The following is a 15,621-nucleotide window of genomic DNA, read 5'->3' as shown; positions in this document are numbered from 1 at the left end:
AGGAAAAGTAAAGTTTAAAAAAAACTATTTTTGCGAGAGGCCGTAAACGTTTCGCTTCGGCATCGCAGTGCGAACGGTGCGAAAGTTCCCAGGTGTTAAGTCAACCCAAATGAAGTGGAGGAACCAATAAAAGCAGCTTCGAAAGCTCCCCCCCTATAATCTTGTCATTTTGGAAGGCCACCCACGAGCCGACGCAGGATTTTTTTCCACTGATTGATATCGTTTATATTCCCGGCTTCGCAGAGTACCTCCAGTGAGTACACACCGCAGCCCGGAGTCCTGTTTTCTCCTTGCTTAAAGCACGTCATGTTATAAAAGTACGGGGGTAAAGTGCCTTTAATGCATTAAGGTAATGCACTGTGGGCGCGGGAGAGTTTTTTTACAAGAGCGGCGTCTGAAAGTTTGGATCGATCCCCCCCCCTCAAAGTTGACGTGGAGAAGTCCAATAAACTTCCTCTGCGTCAGCTCTGCAGGTGTACCATTAACAAAATAGTGTACGGCTTTTAAGTATGTGTCACCGACAAAGATGGATGGCAAAATCATTCTCCCCACAGTTTACAATGCATCAGCGATGTAGGTGTAATCAAGAGTGCAAGAACACTGACGCACAGATGGTATACTGTGCGTGTACTGTATGTATCTCTGAGGCATCTTTTATGCTTGATAGATCCTAGGAATCTTAATTTATGACGGTATGTCTCGAGGACATATCTTAGATTTTGCCTCAAATCGAATATTCTGCAAGGATCTACATAAAGTCCTTCAGCGTCTGCATCAGGTGCTATATATCCTGCTATTTTATTAGCTCCTCGTCCAAGTCTACATGTTTAAAACGCCTGCGGTAATAACTTTTACAGGCCAGATGACGGCCTTCATGTAAGATTACTTCGGATACACAATCCCGAAGGCAAACACCTTGTAAATACACTTTAACATAGATGCAGTCCGACACTACTTATCACCGGAAACTGTCACCAAGGGCACATCAAGGTCACGAGTAGACTCTCACCGCTCGTAATGACACTACGAAACTTTGTAACTTGGAGGCAGCACCGTTTCCTGGAAGTATTCACTTGTTTGCTTGAAAGCACATAACCAATATTTGCTGTTTTAGTAGAGATGATGATCTATCCCACTATTCTTTGTGCCTGGTTATTCTGTCACAGGACACTGGAACATATTGTTTCAAAGGTTCCCAGTAGAGATTTTGAATTTGAGTTCTGTTATGCATTCTTACAATGAAAAAGTACAATAACCGATCAGAGAAAGGTCCTCTACCCTTCCACCCATCAACCCCTCAGTCCTCATCCTGCCTGGAGCTCTGTCAGCCCCCCACCCAGGTACTAAGGATTTCTTTTTGGATGACTTCCTGCCTGATCAAAGCATCAGACCACCGTGGCCACACCGTGACCCCTTGCCCCGGGTCCGCCCTCCCCCCCCACAGACACAAATACAAGGTTTGGCAGTGGCGAGGGGTGACCTTTCTCTCCTCCCTCAGATGAAGGAAGGCTGCAGAATTATTTTTTCTGCCTGTCATGCCCTTATCTGTGTCTGGCTGCTGTTTGTTTTAAATTACATGGAAGAATGACTTTCCAGCGGACCAGGGCGGAGGCGAGGATTGAGGAAGAATAATGAAAATGAAGAAGAGCGAGCCGCGGCACACCGACATCACAGTGACTCTGCTCTGCTGTGTAGAGCTGCTGTGGATCTCTAATGTAAGATGTAGGATTAGTAGTGACTATGTTGAGCACCGTTGACTTCAAGCATTGTCCATTAACTGTATTTCTCTACAATTGGATTTAACCATCTTGCTTTTATATTAGTATTATTATCATATAGAGTAATTATCTGTCTCATCCATGCAGTGCTATTGTGGTGACCATGCTGTGCAGTGCAGGCTCTGCTTAAAGATCCCAGCCTGCCTCTCCCCACACAGTCGGGAGTTTATTTGAGGAGAAACAAATCAGAGTATCAGATGAAAGAAGTTGTTTTGCTGTGAATATGAAGGCAGACGGGAAAAGGATGAATATGAAAAGAAAGACTTTTTCCCAAAGTGCCGCCTGAAGCCCCCGAGTAACCGCACCGAGAGAGGAAATAAAAGAGGAGGCGGGAGGGAGAGAGACAACGAGGAGGAACTAATTGATAAGCCCCCTTTACTGTCACTAACAAGCAGCATTTCATTACCCACACACTCTCCAGACCGCTCTCGCCAAACGCTTTTGCCACAGTGCTTCCTGCCCTGATTGGATTTCTGTTTTTTGGCTGAGCTTCCGGGTCCTCGGACAATGCTCGTTTTTTTTCCAGCCAGAAGCTGTAATAAACACAGGGGGATTACGGTCCCAGTGTTCATTGGGGGGATGGATTAAGCTCGATGTGTGGCAACGGCGGCGATGTTGTGGTGGTCGTGGTGTCTGATTGCAGACGGTGTCGTTGCCCCATCGTGTAAAAATCAGCCTAAATTATGCAGCTTTGCACAATAGGATGCACAACAGGAGCAGTGTTCTGGCCGCACTTAATGTAAAGTGATGGGGCAAATAAATGAAGTGCTTTTGTTCCAGAGGAAGGTGGATACGAGTGTTATGTATTTACATTTCAAATGAAGTTAAACACCGTCAGACGTCTTAAGGGACAGTTACAGTTGTTGCTGCTGAAGGATGCTAGTTGCTTTATTTATTGATGAATATTGTGATGGCGTAATGCATATACCAGTTTGTCTCATGTCCATAGCTCTATCTTTAGCATTGATCTTCCCCAGGTTTAGTTTTGACTCCTTGACCATAGACTGTATATAAAAAATGGAAGATGTGTCTCCACTTCCTCTCACTTTCCAGAAATGAAGCCAAAAATATTCCAGATACAAGCGCTGCGTCCTGATTCAGCTGTTGCTCAGTTTTTAAAGAACTCTATAAACTCACCTTTACATTCTGCCAAGACATAAAGTCCTATAATCATCGGTTTGTTCACATGGCTGTTGAAATTCGATTCTTGCTAAGCTGAGATTTCTGGCCGGGTTTGTGGAGCGTCTCCATGACGTCCGTCTCCCGGGCCTGTGGGAACACACCTGAAAGAAGAGACGTGTTGACAAATGCAGAAGATCTGAGGCCGTGCGATAGGAAACATTTTGCAGAAGCCTGCTGGGCAGAATATCAAGGCAGCAGCAGGAGCACGATTTCGGATGATGTCCTCCACGTTACTCTGGTTGATAGGATCAAACTCTTTGATGCTACTTGAATTGATTCTAAGTGAATACAAGGCCAACACGTGTCCTGCTCCTAATGCGGAGGCTCGGAGTGCTTGTCGAATTTTTCCCGAACGTTTGCAGATAAAAGTTCAGAAGCTACTGACACAGGAGGGTGCATTAGCTTGTTGACGATCATAAAAAACGTCATGAATTACTAATGGTTTTGGCACAGATGGTTAGTATTTCTCCTTTTGAAAAATACTAATGTGAAATGTGTTAATGGAACTGGAGATTTTGTTTACCGCCTTTGAGTTCAGCCCAATGAAACAGACTTTAGTTTTATTCTTAACCACTTTGTTAAGGAACATAGCAAAGAGGAATTAAACTTAAGAGTACTCAGCTAGTCTCCTATTTATTGTCTGTGTATCCTTTGTCGGATTTCATTCTTTTTTTTCCTGATAAATTTGCATCATATTTCAGAAGTAGCACTTTTAATTTCACTGTACTTCTTTACCTTGACAAAAATGGCTCCCCTTTCGTTTCTGTTGTTCCCTCTTGAGGACGTTTCTGTCTTACTGGCTGTAACTTGTTGTGAATTACAATACCAGGGTCATTTTTGAGACCCTGTTTTTATGATTTTTTTTTTCACAAGCCCCAGCTGCATTGAAAAGCCAAGTACTTCACGCGGATGTGCAGCAGGGCTGAGGTCAGTGTGAAGTACGATTAGGAACGGTTGAAGGGCCGTCCACCCGGTTGCTGCCTAATGAAGTGCTAACTTCCTGATACTTGCTGTGAGGTGTGCTGCATAATATGTCTCAGAGTTTCACGGTGGATGCTTTTGATCACCCGTGGTGTGCAGCCCCTGAGAAGATCAGAGTGCAGGCACAGCGCTCAGATCCCCCCCCTTATATAAGCCAGGGGCAGGGTGTGGAAGGATTGTGTGATAGCAGATCTGTTGCATCATATAGAAAAGGAAACCGCCAGTCATCGCTGCAAATTGTGTACATCCTTGTGTATCATTATCTCCTCCAAGGATGTTATAGGCACGTTTCCCTATTTGCATGTTTTATGTCTTTTTGCAACACGTCTGTTGTCAAATTGATGAGGTTGTTTATTTAATCCGCATGTTTTCTTTTTCCCATTCGCATGCGTCTTCTTAATGCAGTGCGTTGAGCTCTGTCGCCAATTGTAGTTTAGTTGCAAGATAACATAAAAAACAACTGTTTTATTTATTTACTTCTTAATCAGTAACTCATTATCCAGGAAATGGCAAATTATGATGTCAAATTGGCATATTTAGACTGACATCTAAGTGTGTGGAGTTTTGTGCAACTTCATTGCTTCAGTACACACTAGTTTTGAGATGCTTTTAGTTTCCCATGGCACAGCTAATTTTAAATGTGTGCATATTTATATGTTGCTATTTGTGGTTTAAATATTTTGTTCACTGCAGAAACAGACCACAAAACTAACAACACCCACTTGTTTCCATTTCATCACCTCAGGCTTTTGTCAGGACCAGTTGTAGATCTCTTGACAGGAGAGGTTACGGGTCACGGTTGTATCGATGTAGCAGGTTATAGGTTTCAGATGTCAGCTGCTGTTGATGTACAATAGCCCGTATCCTACATCTTAAAATAATGCAACAAAATTCCAGCAAGATTCAGACCCGCAAGTCGATTCCACAGCATCTAATCCTAAAAGCAGCATTTGAAAGATACTAATGCGTTTTAAATGGAAATGAGTATTTAATAAGTAATTTCTTATACAATTTATGCACAGTTTGACTATTTTTGCACTGTGGAACTCACAGATTTAACCAAAGAGGCTGGGCCACCCATGGGGTCCAGTCATTGTGCGTCTCGGCACCAGCAGAGAGCTCCACTCTCCCTCTCACCCCCTCTGGGATCGAGCTGGCCTGCAGTTTATCCACCATATCGCTAATTGCCACTAAGGGGGCCCGCGACTCTCGTTGCATGTAGCTCGGCACTAGCCCACAATGGACATTTCCATGAGTAAATCCAACATTAGGGAATTAATTAGGTAGAAAACAATGGGTCATAAGAGTGCTAACGACAGAATAACAAGGCACAGAGTCTTATTCGGTGCTCACCAGACGAAGCATACAAATGGGAAGATGCAGAACGCTAATTAGCTTTAGAGCTTAGCCACGGCCCATTTTCATCAGTGACAGCACTTTATGTGCAGGATATTGTTCACGTTGTAAAGTTTTACCAGTCGAGCGCATTGACATGTTTTCAAAACTGTCGTTGTTCAATGATGCAAGGGTTCATAGCTACTCTGCATTAATTATCATATTGAAATTAGCTTGTTTTTCTTTAGACTTCTTTCATGGTAAAGTTATTAAAGCAGCAATATTTGATTTCTGTCACTTCAAGGCTGTGGAACTAGATGCAAAATCAATACTTACACATGATCACCTAATTATTATTGTCAATAGCAGTTGTATATTTACATTAGAGTACGAGCTCCACCCAGATCCAACACGCTTTCTGTTTATAGTGTCTGAACCCGACCCAAGCCTTGAAGTATATGCCGTATGAAAAAATCGAACCTGAATATCATTTCAACAGCCCGATGCCTGGGTCAGGTATCCTCTCTCTGACTCACATGTCCGTATCACTGAGCAACTGTTCTGTTTTTCTATTTCTCAAGGCTTTTGCAAATTCATTATCATCCTTTTAAGTCTGTTTTGGTTTCCAGTAGCCCCTGAGGGAAACATCTGGCTCTGGGTTTCTCAGACCCATTTATGCTGGAGACAGATGCCTGCTGCTGCTTGAAGCAACGTCGATGAGTGTTGAGCCTTAATGGTGACGTAAAACCAGTAAAATGACAGAAATATCCTTAAACTCTCCTTCGAGTGGCGGAGTCGAGTGATTCATTTCCATCAAATGAATGTTTCAAGTGACCCCTTTCACATTAAATCTAATTTGAACCATTATTCCCAATAGAACATATTAATTTGTGCAGCCTATCACAGGTGTCTCATGAGTTATTGCTCTCTGTGGCAGTATCACCCCGACATAACTTTGTTTCTGTGTTTCTCATTGTTTTGACCCTGTAAAGACTCTAAATTGATATCCTGTGTTGTTCTGCTTAATAACTTGATTCAAATGGATGCTTTCCTTTTCATTCGCTGGAAGGAAATTGTTTTTGCACCTACTTTTATGTGACCTTGCCACTTTAAAGGTGTATAAAAGTTTACTTTTGTTATTGTTCTTCTGAAGCCGCTTTTGCTCTCAGCTGCTTGTGACTCACCTGTCCTCCAGCTCAGCGCGCCATGTAATGACCACAGGAGAGAAGTTATTACTGGCCAGCAGTTATTTGCTTGCCTGTCGCCCCTGTCTTTGCACTGAATGCTTATCTGAGCTCGCTCGTTCTAGATTTGGAGATGGCTACACGGTGATCGTGAGGGTCGGCGGCTCTCCTCCGGACTTGAAGCCCGTCGAGGACTTTGTCCTGCTGACCTTCTCGGGCAGCGTCCTGAAGGAGAAGCATCACAACACGCTGCAGTACCAGCTGCCGTACACACAGGGAGCACTGGCCACCATCTTCAGCCAGTTCACCATCCACCAGCAGCGGCTCGGTGTGGAGGACTACTCTGTGTCACAGACCACTCTAGATCAGGTAAGGCCCACGGACACTATATTATTGTTTATGTGTGTTTTTATTTTGGAAACCCTGAGTTAACAGAGGAGCTAATTATTGAATATTAAATAAGACTTTATTGATATTTCTCAGGTCTTCATTGTCTCTGGATCCAATAGACACATGCTTAACATTGTCCATCTATTTTTACTACTATAGAAAGCCAGCAGTACATGTATTACTATCGATAAACCTATCTTCACTATTAGATACAGTGGAAATGTTTTTGCAAGACACTAACAATGCCTGACCCACTAAGAGTCCATGCTTTTGTAATAGATGCAGATGTATTTTCGTTTACGGTTTCCAATGAACAATTAACCAAAGTTAAAACTGTGTGAAAGATTTCTGCATTGCCTCAGGTGCTGGTAATCTGAACTGGAAACCTTGTTATTTTCCAAAAGGTTTTAAGTCAAGGCACAGACGCAGTGATGATTCAGTTCTTATTCAAATTGAGTGTTATTCCCCTCAATCCAGAGGGGAGAGCTGTTTGTTCATCCCTTGGACTAAAAGAAGTGGAGCTGAACATAGGAGTGGATTTGTTCAGTCATTGTTGTGATTATGCCCGAAAGCAAAATAAGAATTCTAGCTATTTGCAGCTCCAACACAAGCAGGGGATGTGCAGTTTGACTCGAGATTTCACCTCTGACACAAGCAGAATTTAGGTGGGGTATCTGGGGTCATGTTCTATTGTGCTACTGTAACTCTGTGGAGTAACGGCTCAGTTTAATACATCATTAGGCCATTAATCAATGCATTTAGCATTTTAAGTGCTCTCCGTTAATGCAAGTCTGCTCATTCCAGGATAAGATTTAAAGGATTTATCTCTGCCTCCACATTGTCTTCTCCCATTTAGCCTGTCATACTGACCAATGAGGACCACGCAGACTTTTGTGTAGCTATAGTTCAGCCACCAGCTCCCAGTATTGATCAAGACTGAGATTTTATATATATTTATGCACACACACACACACACAAAGTCCCACCCAGACAGAGAACATATTTTATTCCTGCCCAAGTGCACCAGCCGGCCCTGATTGTTAAGATATGGACTCGCTTCACCTTGTGTTTTTTCGGAATGGCCCCGGGGATCTGATGCGATCAGGCACGCTGAGCAGAGTGTGAGTGTGTCTGGTCTTGCAAGCCCGCCATTAGCTCAGCAGCAGATGACCAGGTGGGAGGTGAGGATGACCTCGGAGGGGTCCGGAAAGGTCATCGCTGCACTCCAGCATGTGGGGGGGAAAATAACCTCTTATAGGATAAAAAAAAAGAAAGAAAGAAATCCAGACAGAGATGGGAGTGCCTGACTTGTCTGTGCATTGTGTTGCCATGAGCAACTCAACGCTAATTCAACATGAAGATTTAAATATGCTACACCCTTCAGGGGTAGAGGAATAGAGGAAATGTTAAATGCTGTAACCCAGTCTGGTTCACCATCAGATTTTCATACCATTACCTCTAACCTTGAGTAATTTCTTATCTCTATTTCGAGAAGCTTGCCCCACATTCTGCACTGGTCAATATTCACCAGATCAGAGTCAGTAAATAAATCATACCTGGACCAGTGGGGTCACAGAGGGGACGACAGGAGAACCTGTTGAGACCGAGACAGTCACCTTTCAGCAGGTGATTTATAGAGAAGAGCCTTGACCTATAGTGTAACACCCGACTTGCACTACAATTAATATTGATCCACACAGCCTGGAGCTCAGGCGTTATCGCTGATGGCTTAGACACAGTGCACAACAGAACAGGGCGCATGAAAGGAAAATGTGACTCTCTGAACCGTCTTTCAGGAGCAGATTGTGTGGCAGGATTGTGGAGTGTTTGCTGCTCTGTGTGTTGACAATGGTCCACAGTGTCACCTCTGCGCCAGTGAAACGGCTGATAGGTCCGTCACAACCACTTTAAAGCAATGTTAAGTTTAACTCAAATGTGGTTTAACTGGAATGGATTTCGCCATTTTTCTTTCTCAGCCAAGGACCCTTTAAGAGGTGGAAAATATCCCCCACATAAATGTCCCCTACAGAATACCCCACTGTCTTCTCATTCTAGTAGCCCTGGTATGAATACATTTGAAACCCAACTTGAATATAACTGTAAAAGCCCCATGCACTGTGTTGCCTCCAACAGTTATATAGACCAGATCAAACAAAACCACGTCTCAGTGCAGTTATCCTAGAGTGTGTAGGAGTTTTTTATTTAGAATGTATTCAAGTCTAAATAAGTGTAAAAATATCAGTTATGAGAGATTTATAATGTTATACAAGCCACAATGAATTATATTTCATGTTGCAAATTTTAACCTGTCTTAAAATTGTTAAAACAGTCAAATAATCCATAAAAAAAGCTGCAGAAATACTCGACTCTTGCTATAAATTTGCTTGAGTGCTAACATGTTGCCCATAATAACTTAAAATGGAGAAACTATTTGTGCAGCTTTAAACTGTGTCTGAGAAAAGTCAATCCAACTCTAGCACACATCTCAGAGTCAGTGTACCGTCATGGCAGTGTGTCAACATGTGAGCGCCATGTATCTGGGCCATTTCACATTGTGCTCGGACTCCTGTGATCTAAAGGGGAAGTTAATTGGGTGATTCAGTGTCCTTCACCTCCTCTGTTCTGCCTCGACGGCCATCAAATAAACACCCAATGCTCCCTCTGTAATGTAATTAATGCCTGTATCCATCTGTTATTAAGAAAATGTCACTCAGCAGCACTGGCGCATGACTCCGCGGCCATGAATGGATGGTTGGCTAAATACAGAAAGTATATTAAGAGGAAAATCACATCTCTAAACTGGGGATGGATTCACCACGGTCGTCTCAGTCAAAAACGCTGTCAGCTGCATCATTAAAGCTCCTTCAGAAAGTCAGGAGCGAACAGCGCTCGTACATTCTTTTACAGCCTCGACTATGAATACGAAATGCTGTGCATGCTTCGGCACATCAAGCCAATATCAGCCGCTGGCAGGGTCAGAGGCCGACAGAGATGGGCAGACGATGTATTTGTTGCTACTGTCATTCTTATCCTCTTCCTCATTCTCCCCTGATGTGATGGCTTGACAACTCTGACCTTGATGCACACTGCTGATGGTCTCACATCACACAAACACAGGCGGGCTCCGGCCTGAGGCGTGCTGCAGGTGGGCAGTCTCCTGTTAGACTTCGTCCACACCAAACCAGCTGCCAGCACCAGGAGCGTGCACCTGCCAGTTTCTTTGTCTGTAAGCTTTACATATGTACAGTAGGTGCCCCAGTCCCAACAAAATCATATCTCAACAAAAAGCATTATTTGTTTGGATGAAATCTTAGGAACTTCATCCCAAGGCCCGGTCGTCTACTGGGCATTTTCTACATAAACAAGAGAGAACAACGGGTGTATCTTCTCATACAAGTCAGAGAGACAAATTCTATTTATATTTTATCAACTTATATAAGTAAATATAGCCTGATACATGAGCAATTAAAATTGCTTCCTGTCCCTATTTTCACTGACAAACACAGGAAATGAGAAGAAGATGCATCACATTAATTGAAAAACAACTCCTTTTGTTCGAAAAATCAAGTTTGCAAACTCTAATAAGACTTTTCTACTCTGTAGTTAACATGACTTTATCAGGCTTCAGATTATATTCATGGGCTAATTAAAACCAGAGTTTCAAAGGCAGACGGGATTGATCTTTATTTCCCCGTCTTTATTTCCTGCAGCTTCTCATAAACAAAACCCTGAAAAGATTCTATTGTTCAGTTCTGTTCATTTGCGCTGATCCATGTATTTATTTTGTGTCCCGTTTAATTTTGAGACGGGTAGTTTTTCATGGAAACGCTCATTGAAATTTTAAAATACGATCTTGTAATTCTCGTGTCCTTTTATAATCACACAGCCCTTGAAAAGCTTTTAATGAAAAAGCAATGCTCTTATCATTTAATACGACCCTCTTTGTCGCTTCTTTCTGCCGAGTGAAGAAAAATCGCTGTATAGTTTCACCGCAGCTAATGCTAAGGGAACAAAAACAGAAGCCGGGACTCCAGCGATGTTTACGGCACAGTGAAATACACACAGCTCTTTATGAACGCCTTCGGATTGATTTCTGTTGACATTAAACGGGCGTCACGGAGAGAAGAACCATTGTTTTATTCTCTTTCTCAGCTGGTCAAAGATGTCAAACTGCCGTTCACTGTGTGAGCCCGGGCGCTAACTTGAGTTTTCATAGCTCGTGTTTAGCAGCTCATTCACATGCACCTCATCGAATGTGCGGCCAGGTTTGTTTGGTTTTGGAGCGAAGGCTGGAGGAGAGTTAAAAATTTGATGGGCCGAGTAAATATCTTCAGGCCTGTCAGTGCCGCGTGTGCTTTAACCGTTCATCTTGTTTTTCTTAACTTTAAGTATCTTTCTCCTTGTCGTTATTTCTCCAGGTGTTTGTGAATTTTGCGAGGCACCAGCACATCGAGGATGAGGCTCAGGGCTACGACAACGCGGTGGACACCTCAGACGAGAAGTCCTCTCTGAAGATCTCCCAAGAAGCAGAGAATGTGTAACACCCATTAGGAACACAAAGCTCCCACAGTGGGCTCGCAATATACACAAAATCTAAATTTAATGGTTCTGATGTTCAAGCCGTGAGTGATGTACGATATTTAACCCTTATTACTGCAATGTGCATAGACAGGACCTTCAAAAACTGTTCTGAACCCACCACATCAATTCCTAACACTGATCAATAAAAAATATGTCAGTCTATCGCCTGTAAAACCTGCAAATACCCGCTAATGCTAAGTTATAAGTGTTTGTGAGTTTTGCATGGCAACTTGTGTCAAACTACATTAAACCAATTCAACACCTTTTAAAGCAGCAAATCAAACAATTCTGAAATACAAATGTCTTGAATAGTGGTGACAGTGGTTCTCTTCACCTGCAGCACTGATTGTATTGTCTCCACCCATGTGGACGCCACGCAATGAATAGATCTGGAGTCTGATCACGTAGCCACGTGGCTGCAATGTTGTTTTTTACAGACGTTCCATTTCGATGCAAGTATACTGTTGATCTTGATATGTACCTCAAGAGAGTGCAAGGGCCAAACCATCCCTGAAAGCATCATGGATTGCACAACAACCAGGAAAACCTCAGCGCTGACTTTCAAATTGAATTGCAACATTTTTTTACATTTTAAAATTTTGCTTGTTCTGTACGTTTACTTTGGATTTTAACGATGATATTATGAGCTGTAAAATTCAGTACTTATGACTTATTATTGATGACACTGGATTAATGAGAACAGATATTTGACGCACTCCAAAAAACTTTGATCACCGTTTTTTTAATTTTAATGACACAAACAAATAAACTCAACAAATGACCAAAGTACAAATCACTTATCAACACAGATTCCAAAGGACATTAAACCACTCAAATGTTTTGTCTCTGAATTTCTCAATGAGCATCCAATCAGCTGTAGATTGGTTTTAATGGAAGACGCTGAGGTCACAGCAGACAGGTGATGCACAGTCACTCAGAGACAAATCGCTCTCAGACATATTTGATCTGCAGGAAAGGCCACAAGCAACCGCAGACAACTTCTCTTCAGAGCCTTTCTGATGCCGCATTAAATTCGGCAATCTGTGATTAACTTTAGCACTCAGGATTTTTTTTCTCATAAGGCATTCTGGGTATTGGCACTGGTGTATTGATCCGTGACCACCAGAGATCAGTGGCAGAACTCTGCTGATGAAGTGAATATGTTTTTGCCACAGTGAGCCTTCCCAACACCCGGTGGAAATACTGAAAACTTGATTGAAAATGGGTGATGACTCTGCATAGCAATGGGCCTCATCTGCAAAGTTAAAATGTCTTGACTACGATGCGTTATGCAAGGTCATGGAGCATTTTTACTGGATTGACCCTTTGCAAAGTCCTGCCTCCTTAGTGACCATTGAGCTAGTTAGACCTTTTGTTCTGTAAACAAGAGGTAATGGTAAAGAACCTGGAACCCCAAACTGGTTCCAGTTAATGCTATGGCCTCAGAAGTAACTCTATAGAAACACTGTAGTTGACATATTGGCTTTGTAGCTGGATATGTTGACGTTCCTACTCCATCTAGTCACGGCTGCTAAGCTACGATTGGATAATTATTGCTCAGGGGAGGTGCTTAGTGAAAGAAAATATATAAGATACAAATATTTTTAAACCCGTATATTGCTGCAATTTATAAAAATTTTAACAAGATAATAATAACAATGTTTGTAATATGTACTTATATTGTATTAATATGTATGTATGAACACAATCTATAACTGTAAAATAGTTATTTATTGCTATATGTTTACTGACGTCATTGAAAGTTGAAGTGTCTTAACGGTAAATAATTAAGGAATGTAAGGGATTGCTACCTATTGAAATTCCACATATATGCATACATATATACATCTGGTATATATGTTATTGTCGATACCATCCATATTTGGGCATTGATTTTTGTACTGAAGTACCGTTTCCATAACGCCTCTATTTAAACCATAAAGCTCTTAGTTTTTGAAGCTTACAACACTTGGCACTTCACTGTAATTTGCTGCTCACGGGCGCTTCAGGGTTTACTTTCAGCCTGTGACATAATTTGTATGCTGTGCCTACATAACTATCATGTAATGCAAGGAATAAAGAATAATGGAACCTCTTTGTACTGAATATAACTTCTTGTCAAGACAAAGGATTAAACATTTGCACAAATTGTAATATGACTCCGATTGTATTGTATTTGGTCATTGAAGGTCTCTCTCGCTCCACAGTGTACATACTGCTCTATGTCTCGGCCAATTTTCACTCACTCTCTTTTTCTCTGAGTCTAGTTTTCAGTTGCAGGTTCACGTGAGTCTCCCACACGTCCGTCCAGTAGCTCAGACCATGGGGGGTATTGAATTCACACTGTAGTACCATGGGTAAGTTCATTTTTGCAGAGTGGCCTCCTTCTCATATTTGAGCTGCAAGATAACAGGAACTTATTTTCTTGTCATTTAAATGCAGTGTGGCTTAGGTTAAAGCAGGTTGTTTCTTATTTTGATTTCATAATCATAAAATATGCATCTATATTGTTTTGGTGAAGACTGTTAAATAATTCATTAAAATGACTTATTTTTATTATGTAATTCCAAATCACTTCCAATTCCATTTTCAAGCAACTTCCCCCCAAAACAAACAAACGTCAACATATTCCCGTGTCTGCTCTACTTCTCAGTCTCAATTATAGAGTCAGGATTGCATATGGATACTTTAGTTTTTTTCTCTCAGCTACAAATGTGTTGTTTTTGCTTGTGAAGGAATAGCTGCAGTCCTATATGTTTCATGTTGTTTGAACAAAAGATGCAATTTGAAGAAGTCACCTTGACTCCTGGAAGGTGTGATGGACAAAACTCACTATTTATGACGCCTGACACAAAATATAACTGAACAATTAATTTATTTAATTGATAAATGAAGTAAATGGTTTGTTTTTCTTTACATTGATTATAATGCATATGTGCCATCATTGATTTAAGGTAATTTTAGTTGAGCTGGATTACATGTGGATAATTCTGTGCCTTATGAACATTAACATCTTTTTTTAATTATTTACCTGACTTATAAATTCAGTTTCTACAGTTCCTCCCTGCAAACTGCCTGACTCACATTTCCCCACATACAGCTAGAACCCCTGGAGCAAACTTTTCCTTTAACTTGAGTGTGTAATGTTTGGACTTCCTGCATGTATCTCACCTCTTCTCTTCCTTTACTCATTAGAACGCTGCCTGAGCTCTGGGGCACGCCGCCAGAGGCAATCAGCCGGGTGGGAACTTCACAGAGGCGATAAAACCGGAGTCTTAAGGTAGGATTGCTTGTCACGTTCTGGCATTATTCTCTCGCACATCTCATTCCAGCGTAATACATAAGGGGGTTTACGAGCGGGGGGCACATTACAGATCAGGAGAGTCGGGTTTGTGTAGTAATGAGCAAGGCATTAATCTATTTGAACCATTGATTCCCTCCCTACAGTCATTCTTCAATACATTTATTCAAACACGTAGACCAGACTACTGAGCGCCTTTTACTTAATGTTTATTTAGTTGTGGGTTATCCATTGCAGCACCACAGTTTCTAAATGAAAAAGCCCACATTCTGTGCAGCACTGAGCATTATTATTTGGCATGAAATGATAGCGAGCCAGGAACACGGGGTAACAATCTTTAAAAGGCCTTTTCCATTTCCAGTAATTGAATGCTGTACCTATTTTTGATTGAGAGTTGTCATTGCTTCCTAAAAAAAAAAGACATCTGTGTCAGTGCACGCTCGGTTTCTCGTCAAATTATTTAGTTTTGCCTCAGTTTGGCTGTTGTAAAATCCGTGCTTTTTTCGAGGATACGCTCACAAACGGCCTCGATCGCCTCACTTTCACACGACTTGACATTTTGCCGATCTCATTGTCAAGTGCGAGATATACAGTAATAGACATTGACCGTTGAAATGGGAAGATTACAGGAGTTAGAGGGGGATTCAATGATGTGCTCGACAGACGAGCGTAACAGAAAGCTCCCACCATCCTTCAGACTGTAATCACCCTCTGTGGGCTCGCTGTTCTTGCTTCAGGGTACCTGTTCCAGGCGGCCTGGAATATGTAGTAATTGGAACAGTGTCTCTGTTCATCTCACCGCTGTCAAACTGATACAGACACTTCAGAGGAACTTTTTATCCGTCTGGAGAGAGGGTTTGTACTTCAAATGACCTTTTCAATTTAAAGA

General features: G+C 41.9%; 1 protein-coding gene across 2 annotated transcripts in view; it reads left to right on the top strand.

Moving 5' to 3' along the window:
• Nucleotides 1–13,585, top strand: part of LOC132996200 (phospholipid-transporting ATPase ABCA1-like) — a 142,448-nt gene extending 128,863 nt beyond the window's left edge. For both annotated transcript variants that reach the window (XM_061066530.1, XM_061066529.1), the window contains exons 49-50: nt 6,586–6,829; nt 11,269–13,585. In XM_061066530.1, coding sequence (XP_060922513.1) covers nt 6,586–6,829; nt 11,269–11,391 — 367 coding nt within the window. In that variant the 3' untranslated portion in view covers nt 11,392–13,585. The remainder of the gene's footprint in view (nt 1–6,585; nt 6,830–11,268) is intronic.
• Nucleotides 13,586–15,621: the final 2,036 nt, after the last annotated feature.

Source organism: Limanda limanda, chromosome 22, assembly GCF_963576545.1.
Source record: "Limanda limanda chromosome 22, fLimLim1.1, whole genome shotgun sequence".
NCBI lineage: Eukaryota > Metazoa > Chordata > Actinopteri > Pleuronectiformes > Pleuronectidae > Limanda > Limanda limanda.
Note: the sequence above shows the minus strand (reverse complement) of the source record. Positions and strands in the feature narration are given on the sequence as shown.